Consider the following 19,552-nt stretch of genomic DNA (forward strand, 5'->3'; position numbering starts at 1 on the left):
AGTGTAATGTGCTTGTTGTATTACCCAGGAGTGTAATATGCTTGTTGTATTACCCAGGAGTGTAATGTGCTTGTTGTATTACCCAGGAGTGTAATATGCTTGTTGTATTACCCAGGAGTGTAATGTGCTTGTTGTATTACCCAGGAGTGTAATATGCTTGTTGTATTACCCAGGAGTGTAATATGCTTGTTGTATTACCCAGGAGTGTAATATGCTTGTTGTATTACCCAGGAGTGTAATGTGCTTGTTGTATTACCCAGGAGTGTAATATGCTTATTGTATTACCCAGGAGTGTAATGTGCTTGTTGTATTACCCAGGAGTGTAATGTGCTTGTTGTATTACCCAGGAGTGTAATGTGCTTGTTGTATTACCCAGGAGTGTAATGTGCTTGTTGTATTACCCAGGAGTGTAATGTGCTTGTTGTATTACCCAGGAGTGTAATATGCTTGTTGTATTACCCAGGAGTGTAATATGCTTGTTGTATTACCCAGGAGTGTAATATGCTTGTTGTATTACCCAGGAGTGTAATGTGCTTGTTGTATTACCCAGGAGTGTAATGTGCTTGTTGTATTACCCAGGAGTGTAATATGCTTGTTGTATTACCCAGGAGTGTAATGTGCTTGTTGTATTACCCAGGAGTGTAATGTGCTTGTTGTATTACCCAGGAGTGTAATGTGCTTGTTGTATTACCCAGGAGTGTAATATGCTTGTTGTATTACCCAGGAGTGTAATATGCTTGTTGTATTACCCAGGAGTGTAATATGCTTGTTGTATTACCCAGGAGTGTAATGTGCTTGTTGTATTACCCAGGAGTGTAATGTGCTTGTTGTATTACCCAGGAGTGTAATATGCTTGTTGTATTACCCAGGAGTGTAATATGCTTGTTGTATTACCCAATAAAATCTAGGTTTCCATCCAATTGGCAACAGATTTCCATGAGAATATTCTAAAACCGGCATAAACACAATATGCGCATTTCCCCACCAGAAACGTGATTCCATCAAATGGACTTGTTGTGGATAAAAGGCTGTGCGTGATGACGTAGTGCACATAAAAATAACTTAAATGGGTTTCCATCGCAATTTCAACTCTGCTGACGGTTTTGTCACAAACAAAATGTACATTTTATAGTGACTATGTCCATTCTGGTATGGGCACTTGCGCTCTAGCCACCAGCTCCAGATACCGTGCGGGTATAGCCTACATGATGAGAATATTATGGACAGCGAGATTGTTTATTTGTCAAATGGCGGTCAAGCATCGATCATCATGTCACCAGAATAAGACCCTCGATATTTATTGGAAAGTTGCATCAAGCTCATCACTGAACTTTCACCACCCTGTGAAGTTCATCATAACTTATTTCATCTGTAGCCTCAAACTGTATACGTGGACGACACAACGAGTCATCGCATGACTCCAAGTTTACTTCCATATGATGGTTATAATATAAATAATTGCCTAGAAAAGTGTTTCCACCTCCATTTCTCACAATTAACTTTACCCACAAAAATAGCCCACCTTGCTAAGCGTGTTTTGTTTTGTCGACATTAGGAAAGTTTATCGCCAGATTGTCTGTTTCCATCAGGCCTGTTGTGATTTATCTGACATGTACTTTATTCGCATAAAAAGGCTGGATAGAAACCTGGTTATTGCTGAATATTTTGTGTTTACTTGCTACTGTGATATTTACGGTCAATTTGAGCTGCGGACCAAGAATGTCGCATTGCCAGCCACCACAAAAGGTTAGACAAGGATGTAATGTGAATTGAAAAGTAGAATTATCTTTTCGCCACCCCATCCCCTCATACTCACCTTCATATCTCGTAGTGGGAATAGGGCCTAATTACAGTCGTTTTTACCTGCAGCGCTAACACCCTCAGCTCCTCCTCAACGGAGCCCCAGCTGCTAATCTAAGACCTGCACTCATTCTTCAGACACACCGTGCTGGAGGAAATCAAAGAATGTCAACAAAAAAAAAAGACTCCGTGGAGAGAAAGAAAGGCAAGACCACCATCAACTCTCAAAACAAGGCTCCCTACCTACCATCTTATGAGTGCGGCCTATGAGGTGTTGAATGGCTGTGGAAGCAGGTTTCCAGAAGGTGAATACATAGGAAAAACCATGTGGTCTAATTGACTGCCAAACACCTAGCAGGAAACCTTTTGACATTTGTCCCAGATCAATGCAGCGTGTGTGTGATGCTATACCACTGTGTTAATGACACTGTTTACTGAGGAGACGCAGCTAGCTGTCCACCAGGGTCTTACAGTTAAACATGGGTTTGGAGGGTGAAATGGTGAAATGGTGTGTGTGTGTGGGGCTGTACTTCAGGTGGTATAAGTGGACTTCGCACCACAATGGGATCCTTCACAGGACACTCAGCACATCTGTTACCTCAGAATAGTGCCCCTAAGATCTTCTACTCCAGTGCAACCCAACACTCAGTCACCAACAGGAGTGTGTGTGAAAGAGAGCGAGGTTGAGCTCTCAGCTGCACAGCTCCCCCTGCTTAACTAGCATGAAACCTGTGCTTTGGCCCTAAAAGCAGCACCCTCCTCTCTTTTGGCTGGAAATGCCATTAGCGGTGGAGGGTAGATGGAAGGGGGCATATGGAGGCTTTGGTCAGCACTGAGCCTACCCAGGGGGCATTGGGGGCTTAGGTGTCTGAATGGACTCACTGTTCCACAGCGAAGAGACCAATGGGGAGAAAGCCCTCCAGGAATTGAGCTTGACACCCCTGCTCCGCACTCTGATGTCTTTGGAGCCAGTGTCCATTTATTGTTGGTGTGGGGTCAGTGGAGAATGAAGTGACCTGAGCAAACAATGGGGATACTGCATATATGCAGTGAACTGATTATACTGTACCCAGAGATTAGTCACATGCACACAATGCTAGAGGTCCTTACCTGACCAGGTCCTCGTTGTAGAGGGATTTGGGCGACTCGCGGCCCAGGATGTAGACCTGGCCTTTGAAGACAGACAGCTGCACCTTGCCCTCCACGCGCTCCTGGGACTTGTCTATGCAGTGGCGCACAAACTCACACTCTGGACTATACCAGAAACCTGGGGACAAGGAACTGGATGTATACATGCCACTATAATGGAAATCATACTTCAGCCTCCATTAGAAGTGTGGTTCAATTGTGTACATATGACCCCCCCCCACCACATTCTCCTCCCATCCCACTCCTTATGCGAGCGCTCGTCCCATCACTCCAGGTGAGGCTCAGACCCCCCCCCCCCCCCCCCCCTCCCCCTCCTGTCACCCAGGTGACCCGCTCTGTCGGTCTGAGGGACAGCTGGACTGGGGGGGGGGAATAGAGAAAAATGACGCCCATCTCCATGGGGTGGCTCTCTCCCTCTTCCATGCCCTTCCACCTCCCAATCCCAAGAACAATCCTCTCACCCAGTCCCTTTCCACAGAATCTGCACTGGTGTGAGTATCACACAGTCAGGCCAGGGCTGAGTGGATGGATCAAGCCACAGCTGTCCTCTTTCTCTCTCTCTCTCTCCATACTGTGTTCTGTTCAGGGAATCCCCTGTGGCTTTAGCCCATGCAGTGGGCCAGGCAGAGACAGTGGTATTTCACGCTTTAAGACCATAATGAGTTTAATCTCTGTCCCCCTCCTAGAAGGAGCTAGCTAGCGCCTGTACCTTGGTGTCTCGCTCGCTCTCCCTGGTCTCTCTGCCTGCCTGGCCAGCTCCCTCCTCTCATGAGGATTTAAATTGCAGTGGCTCAGTAATCAGTCTCTAACGGCTGTGATCCTATTATAGGGGATGAAGGAAGGCCGGCCGGGGGGGATTAGGACACCTGAGCCAGGCGGACAGGAGGTCTAGGCCCCAGTCATTCAGTCACACATTACCTCTATGAGAGGCAGAAGTAACAGTCACTCCTCACCTGTCAATCACCGTGATTGCCACTGTGTGAGGTGTTCTGGCACAAAATGGCTGCCGTGTGCCATGCACAATTTATCACCCAGGTCAGTGAAGTATTTTGCATAATTCTATCATCAATGTAAAGTGCTTTGAAAGCAAGTGAACATGATATAAATCAAATATATTATCAGGAGGCTGAATAGTTTTTGGCTAACCATTTAGTGTGTGTTCTAGGAGAGAACATAACCATGAATGCACCGTTTCTGAATGCTGTATGAGCATTGTTTTAAATGTTTGTGTTTTTTTTGCGTAATACACCAAACGTACCGTTGTAGAGCATCTCGGCGAACTTGACCCCCAGGCCCTGTTTGATCCTCCTGACCTCTCGGTCCATGGTGAAGGTCTCTATGTCCAGGTGAGCGTGGTACAGGATGGTGCCTCCTGGGGTCTCATAGATACCTGGGGGAGCACAGAAACACACAACTAGGTGCGGAACGAAAGGTGGAGAGACAAATTAAGCACATAGGTTGCATTGCATTTCAAAATAGTCTGAAGTTGCCCCCCCCCAAACAAAATATTCCATTCTTACTTTTAGATGTGTGTATGGTTGTGAATTGTTAGATTTTATTGCACTGTTGGAGCTAGGAACACAAGCATTTAGCTACAGCCACAATAACATCTGGTAAATATGTGTATGCGACCAATATAATTTAAATTGATCAGAAAAGGTCTCTGGTGGTCCTGTGTCCATGACAACCTCATTGTACTTCCTTCCAGGACCAACTCAACTCAGACAGCTCTATTAGGCACCAGCCATCTTCACCCTCCTCCTCCTCCAATACCTTGGCTGACGGACAGGCCAGCACCACAGTATATCAACCCAGTCAGAATGAGCCTGTCGCAGGCAAATGACAGGGTAGGAGGCCCCCGCCAGCCCTGAGCTAGGCCCCAGGCTCTCCCGACCCTGCAATTTACCCCCACTGCACTGTTGAGGGGAACGGAGGGAGAAGACAGAGGGGGGGATGACAGGAGAAATGAAGCTGTCACTCAGCTGTCTGTCTTATGAGGTCGAAAAGAAAAGGCCGAAAGAGACCAGAGGAGAGATCGCGTTTCTCTATTCAAATAATGCCATTCTAATACGCTAAACCACTGGGACATCTCTGTTTAATTGACTATGGTTGCGTGTGGGCAGCATTAACAGGATATTCCTATCCTTTCCATTCAGTCTTTGGGATTAAACTCTGCGGATGGGCGCCTTGTGTTGGGACCTCAATTCACTGTTAGAAGGGGCACCGATACAATTCTTGTCTTAGATGGAGCCTACTTGAAGGTGAGGGGGGGACCAAAACATCATCTGAAAATTGAGAAGCACTTACAAAGCACTGGCTGCCCAAAACAGGATTTAGCAAAACTGCTAATTATCTAAACCTCAAAAAGTGTCAATTTGAGCCACTAAAACAAGGCAACAGAGGGCAAAACAGGGGCATTTCAACTGTCACTATCTGATAAAACAGTTCAAACTGCCCTTTAACCCAATTTACCTTAAGCACCCCAAAGAGAGATTAGAAAGACAAATGAACAATAAAAAGGCTCTCTTACCTTAGCTAAACCAACTGTGGCTTAGTTAAGCTTAGGAGGACAAAAACACCAGTGATTTCCAGGTATTAATCTTTTAAACAGTTTCTCTGTATGTAGGCCAATTCTGCTAGAGGGGGTAGAGGGGTTAAGACTAAGCATTAACCCCACCTGGGCTGAGCCTGTGCTCCCCTTTGGGCGTACAGCCCACGAATGCAGGCACAAATACACACATTAAGCCTGCTTCCTGATGTTCCTCTGATCAAGAATCAAAACACACACACACTTCAGAATTGTAGTTCTTGAATTCAACTCCTGAAGTTGTTTCAATTCCTGAAACACAAAAAAGTACAAATTTGTCTGATATTCTAAAATGTCTGAAAAAAATAAATAAATGCCTGCAAAAACAAATCAAATTTCTTTCAATAATAAATCAATCAAACCAGTTAATCATCACCATAACGTTCTCTACAGATCCTCAGCACAACATGGTTCGTCACAGTGGAGAGTTCAGAGCTCAGACAAGGGTTGACAGGTGTACACCACTTACATACACCAGTGAATGTTTTGTCGAGAACTGACAACATTCTTGACAACCATTTCCATGCCCCGCCTTCTTGACCCCCCCCCCCCCCCCCCCCTCAAGACATTCAAATAAATGTCTGTCTGTCAACTAGTCAATCCTCCTTGGCATCTTTTGTGCAAACCCCCCTTCTCCCCCTGCCGTCAACACACAATCTTTACTAGTTATTCACTGCCGTCAAACCTCACACTCCTCCTTTCCAATTTCTGTAGAAAAGATGAGCTTTGATCTTTTGTGCAGCCAAGAGGGAGAAAAGTGGGCTTCCCATTTTTCAATTTCTACCTGCCACTATGCCAGAGGCGGAGTGTGTTGGCGAGTCAATTTGCTGGTCAGGTTATTGTGAGGAGTAGAAATGCAGTGTGGCAGGAGGCAGGGGCCACTGAGGGAGTTAGTGACGTGCTGTCTGACATGGGACACGGTGCCACAAACATCTTGGCCCCTCACGGCCCTTAAGCATGGTTTCTGAGAAGCTCTGTTGACGGAGAGGGCAATTCGAAGTCATTCGGAGGAGTGGCCGACTGCCGAGATGGAGTGTGTGTGTGTGAACAACAGCGTGTGTCTGTGTGTGGGAGGCTGCAAAAAGAGAAATGCGAAGGCTTTCTGCATGTGAAAGTGAATGTGGGTCACATCAGACCCTCAGTTTACAGGTGAACCAGAGAAAAACATTTCCTCTGAAAGGAAAGAGAGGCACATAATGCTGTGTTTGTTCATGGTCTTGCTTTTCCTCCACAACACTTTTATGCAAGTGGAATAGCAAGTGTTCCCTTTTAGCACTGACATAAAATGACTGCAATTGCCTGAAAGCACTAGAGATGTGACAGGAAGCTTTACAAATGGATAGGACATGGAAGTGTTGGCACTTACGGCGGAGTAGGTACTGTATGTCTTTGTGCTAACTTATCTATAAATCTAAAATCTCTATAAAAGGGAAGTGCATTTTAACCAAAGCTATTGATCCAGTATACATGTTTTTCCTCTCAATTCAATTCATCTGTATTCTCTCAGGATCTCTTCTCTTTATACATATAGGCTCTCTCATTACACTTCGTCACTGCCTTACCTCTGGACTTCATGCCGATGAAGCGATTCTCCACGATGTCGATCCTCCCAACTCCATGCCTCCCTCTGAGACCACAATGGAAACCACAATAGAATTCTTACTCACCAAGAACAGTAGTCAATATTTCTGTATTCTCGCCTGCAAACACCCACAATTTTCTGAAAACACTGCAGTAAGAGTTTACACACTGCCCTCTAATGGTGGTTCCATGTAGTCAATAAAGGATTCTCATTTGCAGTTTGGCTCTCCCTACTGATTGTCTGACTCACCCCATCTCATCGAGGTAAGAGAAAGTCCGACTCACCCCATCTCATCGAGGTAAGAGAAAGTCCGACTCACCCCATCTCATCGAGGTAAGAGAAAGTCCGACTCACCCCATCTCATCGAGGTAAGAGAAAGTCCGACTCACCCCATCTCATCGAGGTAAGAGAAAGTCCGACTCACCCCATCTCATCGAGGTAAGAGAAAGTCCGACTCAGCCCATCTCATCGAGGTAAGAGAAAGTCCGACTCAGCCCATCTCATCGAGGTAAGAGAAAGTCCGACTCAGCCCATCTCATCGAGGTAAGAGAAAGTCCGACTCAGCCCATCTCATCGAGGTAAGAGAAAGTCCGACTCAGCCCATCTCATCGAGGTAAGAGAAAGTCCGACTCAGCCCATCTCATCGAGGTAAGAGAAAGTCCGACTCACCCCATCTCATCGAGGTAAGAGAAAGTCCGACTCACCCCATCTCATCGAGGTAAGAGAAAGTCCGACTCACCCCATCTCATTGAGGTAAGAGAAGATGTCCAGCGGTGTGTCCTTCGACTTCCCCTCCTTGACGTGGGTCACCTTGATGGGCACACCTGTGTGGATTGGAATGGATCAGTCAGTCAGTTACGCAACAGCCTGGAGAGATACTGCATCATCATAATACTATGCTACAGTAGGTCATTCAGGTTAACAATATTATTCTCTTACAGTTTCAAATCTGATCTCGTCACATTCAGCAAATTTTGGATTTGGGCAGAAGCTGTATTTATGAATCTGACAGAATCAATACGTATGGCCAAAAATTGTTACTACATTTCCACCTATTCGTTTAATGCTCACTAAAAACAAACAAAGTGAAGAGACTGATTCCCAGGCACTAAACACAGTTCACAAGGGAGATGGGAGAGAACATGAAAAGAGTGAGGGAGTGGAGAGGGAGATTTGGATGTGGGGGAATGTGGAGGAGGGTAACGGGTGTTAATGGTAGAATACTTCAATGGGATGTGGCGAGAAGTACTAATACATTCAAAAGCCCTGCTCATTTGAAGGCTGTGAAATCCCAGACAGGCCTTTCCTAATTTAATTACACACCCGGGCTGAGTCACCCATACCTTTTCTACCAATAGCCTCGCACTGCGGTATGAGTGAATGTGTGTGTGCGCATTATTTGGAATGCATTGACCATTCCTAATAAGCACACACACGCCTAGGTGCTCCCCAATCAATCTCCATACCCAACTTTCCCTACAAAGACACACTAAATTCAGTTTATTAGGTACACCCATCTAGTACTGGGTGCCTCCAGAACTGCCCGAATTCGTTGGGATTCTCTGTGGAAATGTTGCTCAATTGGTATCAAGGGAGCTAACGTGTTCCAGGAAAACATTCTTCTCACCATTACACCACCAGCCTGTACCGTTGACATCAGGCAGGACGGGGCCATGGACTCTTAATGCTTACGCCAAATCCTGACTGCCATCAGCATGACGCAACAGGAACCGGGATTTGTCGGAACAGGCAATGTTTTTCCACTCCTCAGTTGTCCAGTGTTGATGATCCGGTGCCCACTGGAGCCGCTTCCTCTTGTTTTTAGCTGATAGGAGTGGAACCCGGTGTGGTCGTCTGCTGTAATAATCCACCGACGAGATGCGTTCCGAGATGTTATGCACATCACTGTTGTACTGCGCCGTTATTCGCCTCTTAGCTTGCACGATTCTTGACCTTCTCATTCATCCTCTCATCAACGAGCTGTTTTCGCCCACAGGACTGCTGACTGAATGTTTTTTGTTTGTCGCACCATTCTCGGTAAACCCTAGACACTGTCGTGCGTGAAAAGCCCAAGATGCCGACGGTTTCTGAGATACTGGAACCGCCGCACCGACGATCATGACATCCTCAAAGTCGCTTAGGTCACCTGTTTTGCCCATAATAACGTTTAAATCGAACAGTAACCGAATGCCTCGGTGCCCGTCTGCCTGCTTTATATAGCAAACCATGGCCATGTGACTTACTGTCTGTAGGAGCAAACCATCTTCATGAAAGGGGGAGTGTACCTAATAAACTGGCCAATGTATTTTGGCCACTCATTTACTTGCTTATTCATAGTATTCATAGGTTAAAATGAGCAACGCAGAGGTCAAAGGTGGAGGAGGTGCAATAGACTGGGACATGGGCGGGGGAGGGGGAGGTGGGGGGCTAAAAGAGCTTTTGAAGACACACGAAGGATAGAAGAAAGAAAAATACATCTGCAGATAGTCACTCCCCTATCCATCCAGAGCTCATTAGCATTTAGCATGCTTGCAGTTGCCAATCAAGTCCCGGTAAAAAAGCAGCACTCCTGGTTGCATTTCAATGGGCCCAAATGTAAGCCCTGTTCGAATGACACGTAAAGGACTTGACAAAATATTTTTAGACAAGGGCTTTGTCACTTCGGCCCCTGAGGAAAACTCCCAGAGCCGGAGAGGGCACACGGATAGCGCTCCGACAAAGCCCCCTGATCCCCCAAATAGTTAATAATTAGATTAAAAGTTCAAATAAATTAAGTGAGGGTGTGAATGCGGGAGCCGGGCCCGGCCTCTCGTCCTCCTCTCCTCCATCTCGCCGGGTCTATCATTCACTGGGCCTTTCTTTTCCCTGCCTGCCCTTTTCTTCAGCGCTGAAGTGAACAGTGCAAACAATGGGACAGCAGACACAGTTGTAGGAAAAATTACTGCTTTAAATTTTTCCTCTCTCTTTTTCCTTTCCCCCCTCTTTCAATGAAAGGAAGAGGGATAAAAAAAAGGACAGAAAGAAGGGGAAAACTGCTGCTGATGAAAGAAAGTTTAGTTTATCTTTTTAATCAGTGAGAAAGCCCGGTGAAAAAGGGGCTGGTGGGAGATGAAAAGATGGAAACATTCTCGCGCTGATCTTGTGCTTGAGGAGGAGGAGTAAGCTGAAGCCTTTGTGTGAGCCACTAAAACAGCTTTTGTCATCGTCACTCAATAAGGGGAGAGAAAAAAAAAACTATGAAAACTGATTGCAAATAAGCAAAGGGCCGAGGTGAAACCAGGTTATATGATGACGTCACAGTTTCAGATTCCTATTACCAGTTTTTTTTTGCTTTTTTGTACATTTTTTAAACCTTCCTTCAAATGAAGATTTAACAGTTCTCTATAAACTTTATCATTGCTCCTCTCCCTCCAGTTTCACTTACTTCAGATATAAATCTCAAATAAACCCCACAAACCTTCAAAGTTGCATAAATCAGCAGACAGATACCAACGTAAATCACAGATGAAACCTTCTTTCTCTTCTATTCTTCTATTCCTCTCTACTTCAGTGAAGTAGCAATGTCATAAAACTGTCACTGGTCGTCATAAAACTGTCACTGGTCATCACCATGATCAGAGGCTAATGTCCTGCCATGTCTTTTGAAGCCCCAGCAGGCCTCAGTGGCCTGTAGCCCCCCCATCTATACATTTATACACACGGACACTTGTGACCAGGATCTAGATTAGAGGGATTTCTGCTTCTGGCCCCAGGCTGGGATGCGTGTCTCTTTTCGGCAACTGTGCTAATGTGTCACTTTCCTGGGCCTCCCTCAGTCAATTGTATTAGCTGGCTTAACGCTTCCGGCCCCTCCATGCCCCCAGGCAGGCTGCTTTAGTTTAGACTGCTCCGGGTTGTGGGGCTGGGCTGTCCTAGGTCTGGGTGGTCAGAGTGATAAACACAGCCAGGGAAAGGCAGGGTAGCACGGGGTCTACAGCAGCCCTGGGGCTGTGGGTATGGCCAAGCCATTGGTGGACAAGACGAACAAACTAACACAGGTCAGGACTGGACTTGGAATCATAAACCCCGGCTGAACTAGAGGACTAAAAAGTCCCACTACATGGGATGAGGAGATGTAGACAGATGGACGGACACACACCTTTTTTGAACTCGATCTCCAGCACATCTGGGCTGTTGGGGGCGTCCTCTGGGCTCTTGGTCATCAGGTACAGGCCAGCTGGAGCATGGCTCTGTAATATACACACAATGACATTCACATTTCAGCACTTGGTATGGTACTAGGAGATTCAGTTGAGAACATGGCAGACATAGCCAGTCTATTGTGGGTGGAGGGATGGGATGATGCGTGAAAAAAAATAACCTTCAAACGCTGTCAGGATCTGAGCGAAAAAGACAAATCTACATCTTATTTTTCTCCTCTATTTGGTTTCATTTTTCCCTGCTTGGCCTTTCACCGCAGAGGGAGGTGGAGAGAAGAGAAAGAGATGCAGCTGAAGAAAAAAAAAGAGAAAGACAGACCCCAATCCACTGAAAGAAGACACTTCATAAGTCAAAGCACATCTGATACTATGACAGGATGTACTCAAGCGAATGCCACACAATATTCACCGGCTGTTTGGAAAGGCGCAAGCAAATCTTCCAAATCTGCCATCCAGCCTCCCCCTCCCCATAAGCTTTTCCACATCTTCTGGAATTGACTTTCTGACTGACATTTTCTCCTTTATTTCTCTTCAGATGAAGAATGAATCTTTATGGGAACCACACAACAACAACCTACCCCTCCTACCCTGAGAGCCATAGGAAGTTGTGGGAGCCGACACAGACGTTTGTTGTTTTCCAGTTGGGGGGAGTTGGTAGTTGAGCACTTAAATAAAAATCGGGCTGACACCCCTGCCAATTACCTCACATTACAACCAGACGATGGCCAATGTCCCCTGAGCTGAGGCAAATTGCAGGGGAACTATGCAAAATAACCACTGGGTGCATTTAAATGAAAACCTTTACCAGACGAAAAAAAATCATACGATAACTAATCTCGCTCTCAGCCGCAGAGAGATTGCCCACGTCGGGGAACGAGTGCAATCGCTTCTTTCCTTTTAACTAAACACCAACGTCGACTTTAAAAGGCTCCCATCTCTCCTTTTTATTTTCTGCCTCAGCGCCCAAGAAGACGACAAACGAGAGGGAGGAGTGGGGCAAAACGACTCCCCGAAAACCCCATTTGATGCATACTATTGAAGGGGACAGAACCGAGGAACACGACATGATTTTATTTGAACAACAGACTGAGCAGGCCTTGCTCTGTGAATCTGGGTATGATAACTATTGTTGTGTGGTTACTATAGTGTTCTACAGAGTTGCTTTACCTACTACAGTAGTTTAAAGCCTACGCAATCCTAACCAATGAAGATGCATCGTTTCTGCCAGCTAGAGTTCACTATATGATAAAGACGTTATCCTTCTTACCTCTCTACACAGACACATTATCACAAGGAAATACATGGAATATCAATTCAAACATGTATGCTCACGAGACGCGAGTGACAAAGTGGGAGAGAGAGAGAAATGGAAAGAGCGAGGGAATAGTTTCCAGTGCTTAAAGATCAATGCATTTCAATTCCAGCCCCCCGCAGGTGGACCGGTCCCAAAGCCCCTGGCCCCGAAACACAGGAACATTTAGAAATGGAGCGAGAGTGAGAGAAAGGGAGAGCAATGCTGTCAAATGGGGCGTGAAGCTCAGCCATCATGTCGCTGTGCATAGCTCCCTTTTGCAGCCATTCTCCAGTTCTGCCATATTGTGGTGCTGCTGTGGTCCCACTCAATGCGGCCCCCAGAAAGAGGGCTGTGGCAGCGTGAACTTAAAGTGAGTAAATTTCTATCTTTCCACACGTTAGCTGCCTCATTGCCTTTCAATTGAGTCCGGTGGCCTCCAAAGAAAAGGCAGAGGTGGGGAGAGAGTTGGGGGGGGGGGGGCTGGGCTGGAAGAAAATCTGGCCCACTGGTTTGGAACTGACACTTAAATCACCACGTCTAAAGTCAGGCCTTGTCTTTAAAATGCCATTTGCAAACATGGCACATTGAGAATGTATTAAATCTGAGATGTGTGGACTATTTTTTATGTTTAACACCCCGCTACATTTGGTTAACATTATCATTGGCCGTATCATGGGGTGGCAGGTAGCCTAGCGGTTAGAGAGGCGAGCCAGCAACCGGAGGCTGGCCTGTTCGAATCCCGGGTCAGTTGGGAAAAATCTGCCGGGAAGTGAGCTGGCAACTGGAGGGTTGCTGTATCAAATCCTAGATGACATTGAGCAAGGCACTTAACCCCTCACAACAACAGCTCCCCAGGTACCCAGTGTGGTAGCACCCGCACCTCTCCAAAACCTGTGTATGTGTGTATTTCAGGGGGGTTGGAAGCGGAAGTAACATTTTGGTTGAACCTTGTGTGCAATTGACCAATAAAGAAAATCTTAACCTTTGTCTACAGTATCTACCAACAGCTTTGCCCAAAAGGCAACACTAGTAACAAGCACAAACTATAAGATAGCAACAACATCAGAGACAAATAGATTGACAGAGAGCTCTATAATAGGTCAGACCCAACCATCTGACCAAGGGGCGAGAAGGTTGCATGACAAATCTAACCCTCCATGCTTGAAAAGACACCTACACACCATCCAACGCATCCTTCCCCCTAGGCAGCTGCGTCACGGGCCGGGTCATTTCCAAACTAACAGAAAACAAGTTTCATTTCCTCTGTGTAGCAACACCGTCTGTTCCGCTACCACCTCTTTAGTCAATACCATCAAAGGGGCTCGGGGTTTACCACACAACATCGTTGTCCTTCACTCCTACTGGGCTGCTACTGGGCCAGGGGAAGTCCAGCCAAAGCCAGGGACTATCATTTAGACAGAGGGGATGTTTTAATGACTGCTGACGAGTGTCACACTGCCCCAGGGACCCGGCCCCTGACCGGTAAACTGACAGCACAGAGGATATTGGGTTGTGTTTCAGGACAAATAGCTTGCCTTTTCAAGTTAAATAGCTTCACGTTATTTATACAAGTTCAATCAGATCAGGAAAGCAGCTACAACGTGTTATCGATAAGGCAAATGATAGATCTGTTACATAGGGTTTAAACTTCAGAGTTGAAATGCTTGTCCTTAAATTGCAATGTGTTCAAACATGAAAAATGCATCATCAAAATTCCATCATTCATAGAAACTTGAATCCACCGGTTGCTCCTAATCCAGTAGAACTGTCTAGAAGAACAACGTCAAACGTGAGAGGATAAAGACAATGTAGCCTAGTGGTGTAGCTAAAGCCTAACCTCTGGTGTAATGGGAGAGAATCCAGCTAGTGGGAATAACCACAGTGCAACCTGACCCTGGCTACCTTATCTCAGAAGGAACATATGAGCGACCATTTGGACATTTCCTAATCTGTGTGTGGGGAGAGTGGAGCCATTGTGTTTACAGGTGGGCGGAGAGGCACTGTGAATGGAGGGAGTCTGCTCCGGCCTTGGGGGGGTAACTGGACTCCTAGGAGGCAGATGCCCAGTTGAGATCTAGAAGGTTGAGATGACCTTTTCAATATCTCCTCACCGACAGTCATGTTTGGGTGCATATGTTGATAAGAGGTTAATAATTACAAAGTACATTGATGTAGTATTACCATCTAGGTTGTACATTCAATTTACAGTAAGGTTTCTTAGAAGCCTGAAACGGTTTTAAATTGACACACACATTAAAAGTAAAATGTTTAAAGTACTTGGAAAATGTGTATTATCTCAAATAATCTCCTACGGGAGCAGAAACTGAGCAAATGAGTGAATTATTACAGTCTGTTCAATCTGAAATGGATCATAACAGGCCCCGAGTAATGTATTCAAATCCCTTTATCACTTGTATCTCCTCCACCATAAATATTTCATCGCATTTAATTCCATTGATAAATTCATTGTGAAAGTAAATGGGACTAAAACCATGAATTAAATCAATTACACAATACTGTCATACTACACATCGCTATGCTATTGAGTCGTTTCTTTTCAGGATGAATTTCTCCACAGGGCGAGCGTCGGAGAGAGAAAAGCCTGCGTTACAGTTCTGCCTCCCTGACACCCCGCCTCCCTGACACCCCGTCCATTGGGACGCTCATCTGTCTGCCCGCCTTTGTACTTTACTGTTACTGGTGACATTCTGGTGTCACGGTGAAATGGGTCCCTCCCACGTTGCAGCCTGCGGCGGCGCAACCAGAAACAATGGTCCCCCAAGAGCCGGGGGGACCCAGGAGGCCCAGCTGGGCGCGCTGCCCTAACCCTTCCCCCGGCTCCCATGAAATCGGGAATTATGCGAGCCGTTTCTGATGACAAGTCAGTGTCTGTGTGTCCCAGGCTCTTCCCAGGCTCGGCAAGGTTTAGGGTGAGAAGAGACAACAAGGAGGGATGAGGTTTGAGTCGTCAAGGGTGACCTTTGTGTACAGCCTTGACCTCTGACCCCTGAAGAGATCAAACTCTCTCTGTCTCACTGTGGTTTGGTTTATCTGTGCTGGTGCCAATATAAGAGATTGGGGGGGCTCTTCTTAACTTTATCTCAATAGTCTCTCTAATCTAGAGTTGCAAAATTCCAGTAACTTTCCCCAAATCCCCTGGTTTTCCAGAAATCCTGGTTGGAGGACTCATGGAATTTAGGAGGGAATAAGCAGGAAATCTGTGAATCCCCTAACCGGGATTTCAGGAAAAACTTTTTGGTTAAGTTATTTCACAACTCTACTCCTATCAGCTATTGCTTTGTACATATTACAACACAATAATATATACTGTAAAAAATATCTATAAACTACCAGGCAGGTTGACTATGGAGAGAAATGTTGAATATGAGTAGGAGGACAAAGGATATGATATACTGTATGGTCAATGACATGGATTAGCTGACACTATGTGGACCTAGGTCCAGTGTATCCATCCTGATACTCTTGAGAAGTTTGCTGTTTTGATTCAGACAGCAGGAGGTGAGATGAACAACCTGCTGAATCTGGCACTGGGATGAATGGTGACATGTTAGGGGCCATAATTGTCCTGATTGATTCCTCAGCCTGCTCATGCATGCAGAAGATCTTACCTTGGGATTTTCCAGTATTCCAGACTCATAGCTGTTGAAACAGACAACGAGAAGGTATGTTGGTGAACACATTCATTCCCTTTGTCATTCTACAGCAGTGTTTCCCAACTAAGCAAACCTAATTCTACTTTTCAACTAATCATCAAGCCCTTGATAAGTTGAATCAGGCGTCATTGTCCGGGTAGACAACAAAAATGTGTGGCGTTGGGGATACTCAAGGACCGGAGTTGGGATGCACTGCTCTACAGGATATAGCTAATGTGGGAGACAAATGACCAAAAAGGGCCAATACCGCCTGAAAGTTACAAACTATTCTTGTGAAAATAAAACATAAGTATTTTCTTCAACCTTATATTTAACCATGAAGTATTGTGAGCATCATTGGTGTTCTTCTCACCTGATGTGCATGAGGTTGGCATCCATGCTCCAGGGTGCTTTAGGGGTGACGGGCACAGGGATGCCATTTTTCTGGGGGGGGTGGAAAGGTCAGAGAAGAGTCAATGATAACAGTATATTAACACTTCAACTGAGACCCGCTCTGAGCAATACATTTTATAATAGTTATACCAATCATATCACCTCCAGCTGTTCTTTAACAACTGCAATTGTTGATTTGACTTCAAATCTGATCATTGCGTTATTTGAGTTCAACGTTGTATAATACAATCATGGGAAGGGAGAAAAGCTTGATAAAAAATGGTGACTGATGCACACATGGGACTAAAAGGCCATGATCCCCCTCTAGTGGGCAGAGTGGAGAACACCACCTCATAGACAAACACTGCCAGGCAACATGTTATGAAAAAAAAAAACGATAATTGACTCACTGTCAGTCAACGTTTATGTTTAAATGACATTGGGTGTGGATTGTGGGTGTGGGTGTGAATGCCATTGGGTGTGGGTGTGAATGACATTGGGTGTGGGTGTGGGTGTGAATGACATTGGGTGTGAATGTTTAAATGACATTGGGATCTTGCAATTAAAAAAAATATCCCTAACCGGTTTTATTTATTTTAAGCTGCAATATGTAACTTTTTTGGGCAAGCCAACAAAATTCACATAGAAATGTGAGTTATATATCTGTCATTCTCAATGAAAACAATTCTAAGAAGCAGTAGATATAGCACACATAGATCATATCCATGCTTCCCGTTTTTTAAGTTTCTTTCTTGCATCTTTTACTATCGGTTTTGTACACCAACTTCAAACTGCTGAAAACACAATATTTTGGGTTATGCAACAAAATATTTCACAGCGGTTTAGATGGTACAATGATTCTCTACACTATATTTCGGTTGTCACAAACTGAAATTAGGCAAACTATTAGAATTTTAGCAACCAGGAAATGGCAGAGCAAACAAAATTCTAATCAGAGTGCAGGTTCCGGTCATCATAATGGAAGGAAAAATAACAATTTAACAAAATGACTAACGTGCTGACCACACTGCTCGAGTTTCGTGCTTTGTAAAATAAATGTACACGTACACGTTATTCAAATCATTGCACCCGCACGTCTGCATAGCCAGTCGCTAAAATAGAACTTGGTGACTGTCACGTCCTGACCATAGAGAGCCCTTATTTTCTTTTCTTTTACCTTAATATAATACATCAATAAAATCAATTTAGCCTCAAGTAAATAATGAAACATGTTCAATTTGGTTTAAATAATGCAAAAACAAAGTGTTGGAGAAGAACGTAAAAGTGCAATATGTGCCATGTAAAAAAGCTAACGTTTAAGTTCCTTGCTCAGAACATGAGAACATATGAAAGCTGGTGGTTCCTTTTTACATGAGTCTTCAATATTCCCAGGTAAGAAGTTTTAGGTTGTAGTTATTATAGGACTTTCTCTCTCTATACCATTTGTATTTCATATACCTTTGACTATTGGATGTTCTTATAGGCACTTTAGTATTGCCAGTGTAACAGTATAACTTCCGTCCCTCTCCTCGCCCCTACCTGGGCTCGAACCAGGAACACATCGACAACAGCCACCCTCGAAGCATCGTTACCCATCACTCCACAAAAGCTGCGGGGAACAACTACTCCAACTCTCAGAGCGAGTGACGTCACCGATTGAAACGCTATTAGCGCGCACCCCTCTAACTAGCTAGCTATTTCACATTGGTTACACCAGCCTAATCTCGGGAGTTGATAGGCTTGAAGTCATAAACAGCTCAATGCTTGAAGCACAGCGAAGAGCTGCTGGCAAACGCACGAAAGTGCTGTTTGAATGAATGCTTACAAGCCTGCCTACCATCGCTCAGTCAGACTGCTCTATGAAATATAAAATCCTAGACTTAATTATGACATAATAACACACTTTGGTCATTGATATGGTTGAATCCAGAAACTATCATTTAGAAAACAAAACGTTTATTCTTTCAGTGAAATATGGAACCGTTCAGTATTTTATCTAACGGGTGGCATCCATCAGTCTAAATATTCCTGTTACATTGCACAACCTTCAATGTTATGTCCTAATTATGTACAATTCTGGCAAATTAATTACGGTCTTTGTTAGGAATAAATGGACTTCACACAGTTTGCAATGAGCCAGGCGGCCCAAACTGCTGCATATACCTTGACTCTGCTTGCACTGAATGCAAGAGAAGTGACACAATTTCCCTAATTATAAGAAATTCATGTTAGCAGGCAATATTAACTAAATATGCAGGTTTAAAAATATATACTTGTGTATTGATTTTAAAGAAAGGCATTGATGGTTAGGTTTGGTGCAACGACAGTGTTAAATCATCGCCCGTTTGGCGAAGTAGGCTGTGATTTGATGAGAAATTAACAGGCACCGCATCGATTATATGCAACGCAGGAACTAGTGATTATGTAAAGATTGATTGTTTTTGATAAGATAAGTTTAAAGCTCGCTAGCAACTTACCTTGGCATCTTGCTGCCCTTGCGTAACAGGTAGTCAGCCTGCCACGCAGGCTCCTCGTGGAGTGCAATATAAGGCAGGTGGTTAGAGCATTGAACTAGTAACCGGAAGGTTGCAAAAACGAATCCCCAAGCTGACAAGGTAAACATCTGTCGTTCTGCCCCTGAACAAGGCAGTTAATCCACCGTTCCTAGGCCTTCATTGAAAATAACCAACCTCTAATACCCACGTCCCATCTCCTCATTGGTTTTTAGGAGCATATACCTACAGGGGTGATTGAAAAATTAACTGAGGTCCACACTCCAGTCCAGTTGGTAGTAGTAATGCACCTTAGTTGGTTGCCAACCACAATATAAAGTCCAAAGAAGAATACATTTCTAGAAACAAACTCGGTTTACCCTTTTATCTGTGGATTAATTGT

At 44.8% G+C, this 19,552-nt stretch overlaps 1 protein-coding gene across 1 annotated transcript in view; it reads right to left on the bottom strand.

Moving 5' to 3' along the window:
- Positions 1-19,552, bottom strand: part of ass1 (argininosuccinate synthase 1) — a 29,693-nt gene that overhangs the window by 1,853 nt on the left and 8,288 nt on the right. Inside the window, exons 7-13 of the mRNA XM_036967464.1 lie at positions 16,638-16,708; positions 16,241-16,271; positions 11,257-11,347; positions 7,858-7,942; positions 7,099-7,163; positions 4,208-4,339; positions 2,911-3,067 (exon numbers count right to left, since the gene is read on the bottom strand). Coding sequence (XP_036823359.1) covers positions 2,911-3,067; positions 4,208-4,339; positions 7,099-7,163; positions 7,858-7,942; positions 11,257-11,347; positions 16,241-16,271; positions 16,638-16,708 — 632 coding nt within the window. The remainder of the gene's footprint in view (positions 1-2,910; positions 3,068-4,207; positions 4,340-7,098; positions 7,164-7,857; positions 7,943-11,256; positions 11,348-16,240; positions 16,272-16,637; positions 16,709-19,552) is intronic.

This window comes from Oncorhynchus mykiss, chromosome Y (assembly GCF_013265735.2).
Source record: "Oncorhynchus mykiss isolate Arlee chromosome Y, USDA_OmykA_1.1, whole genome shotgun sequence".
Taxonomy (NCBI): Eukaryota; Metazoa; Chordata; class Actinopteri; order Salmoniformes; family Salmonidae; genus Oncorhynchus; species Oncorhynchus mykiss.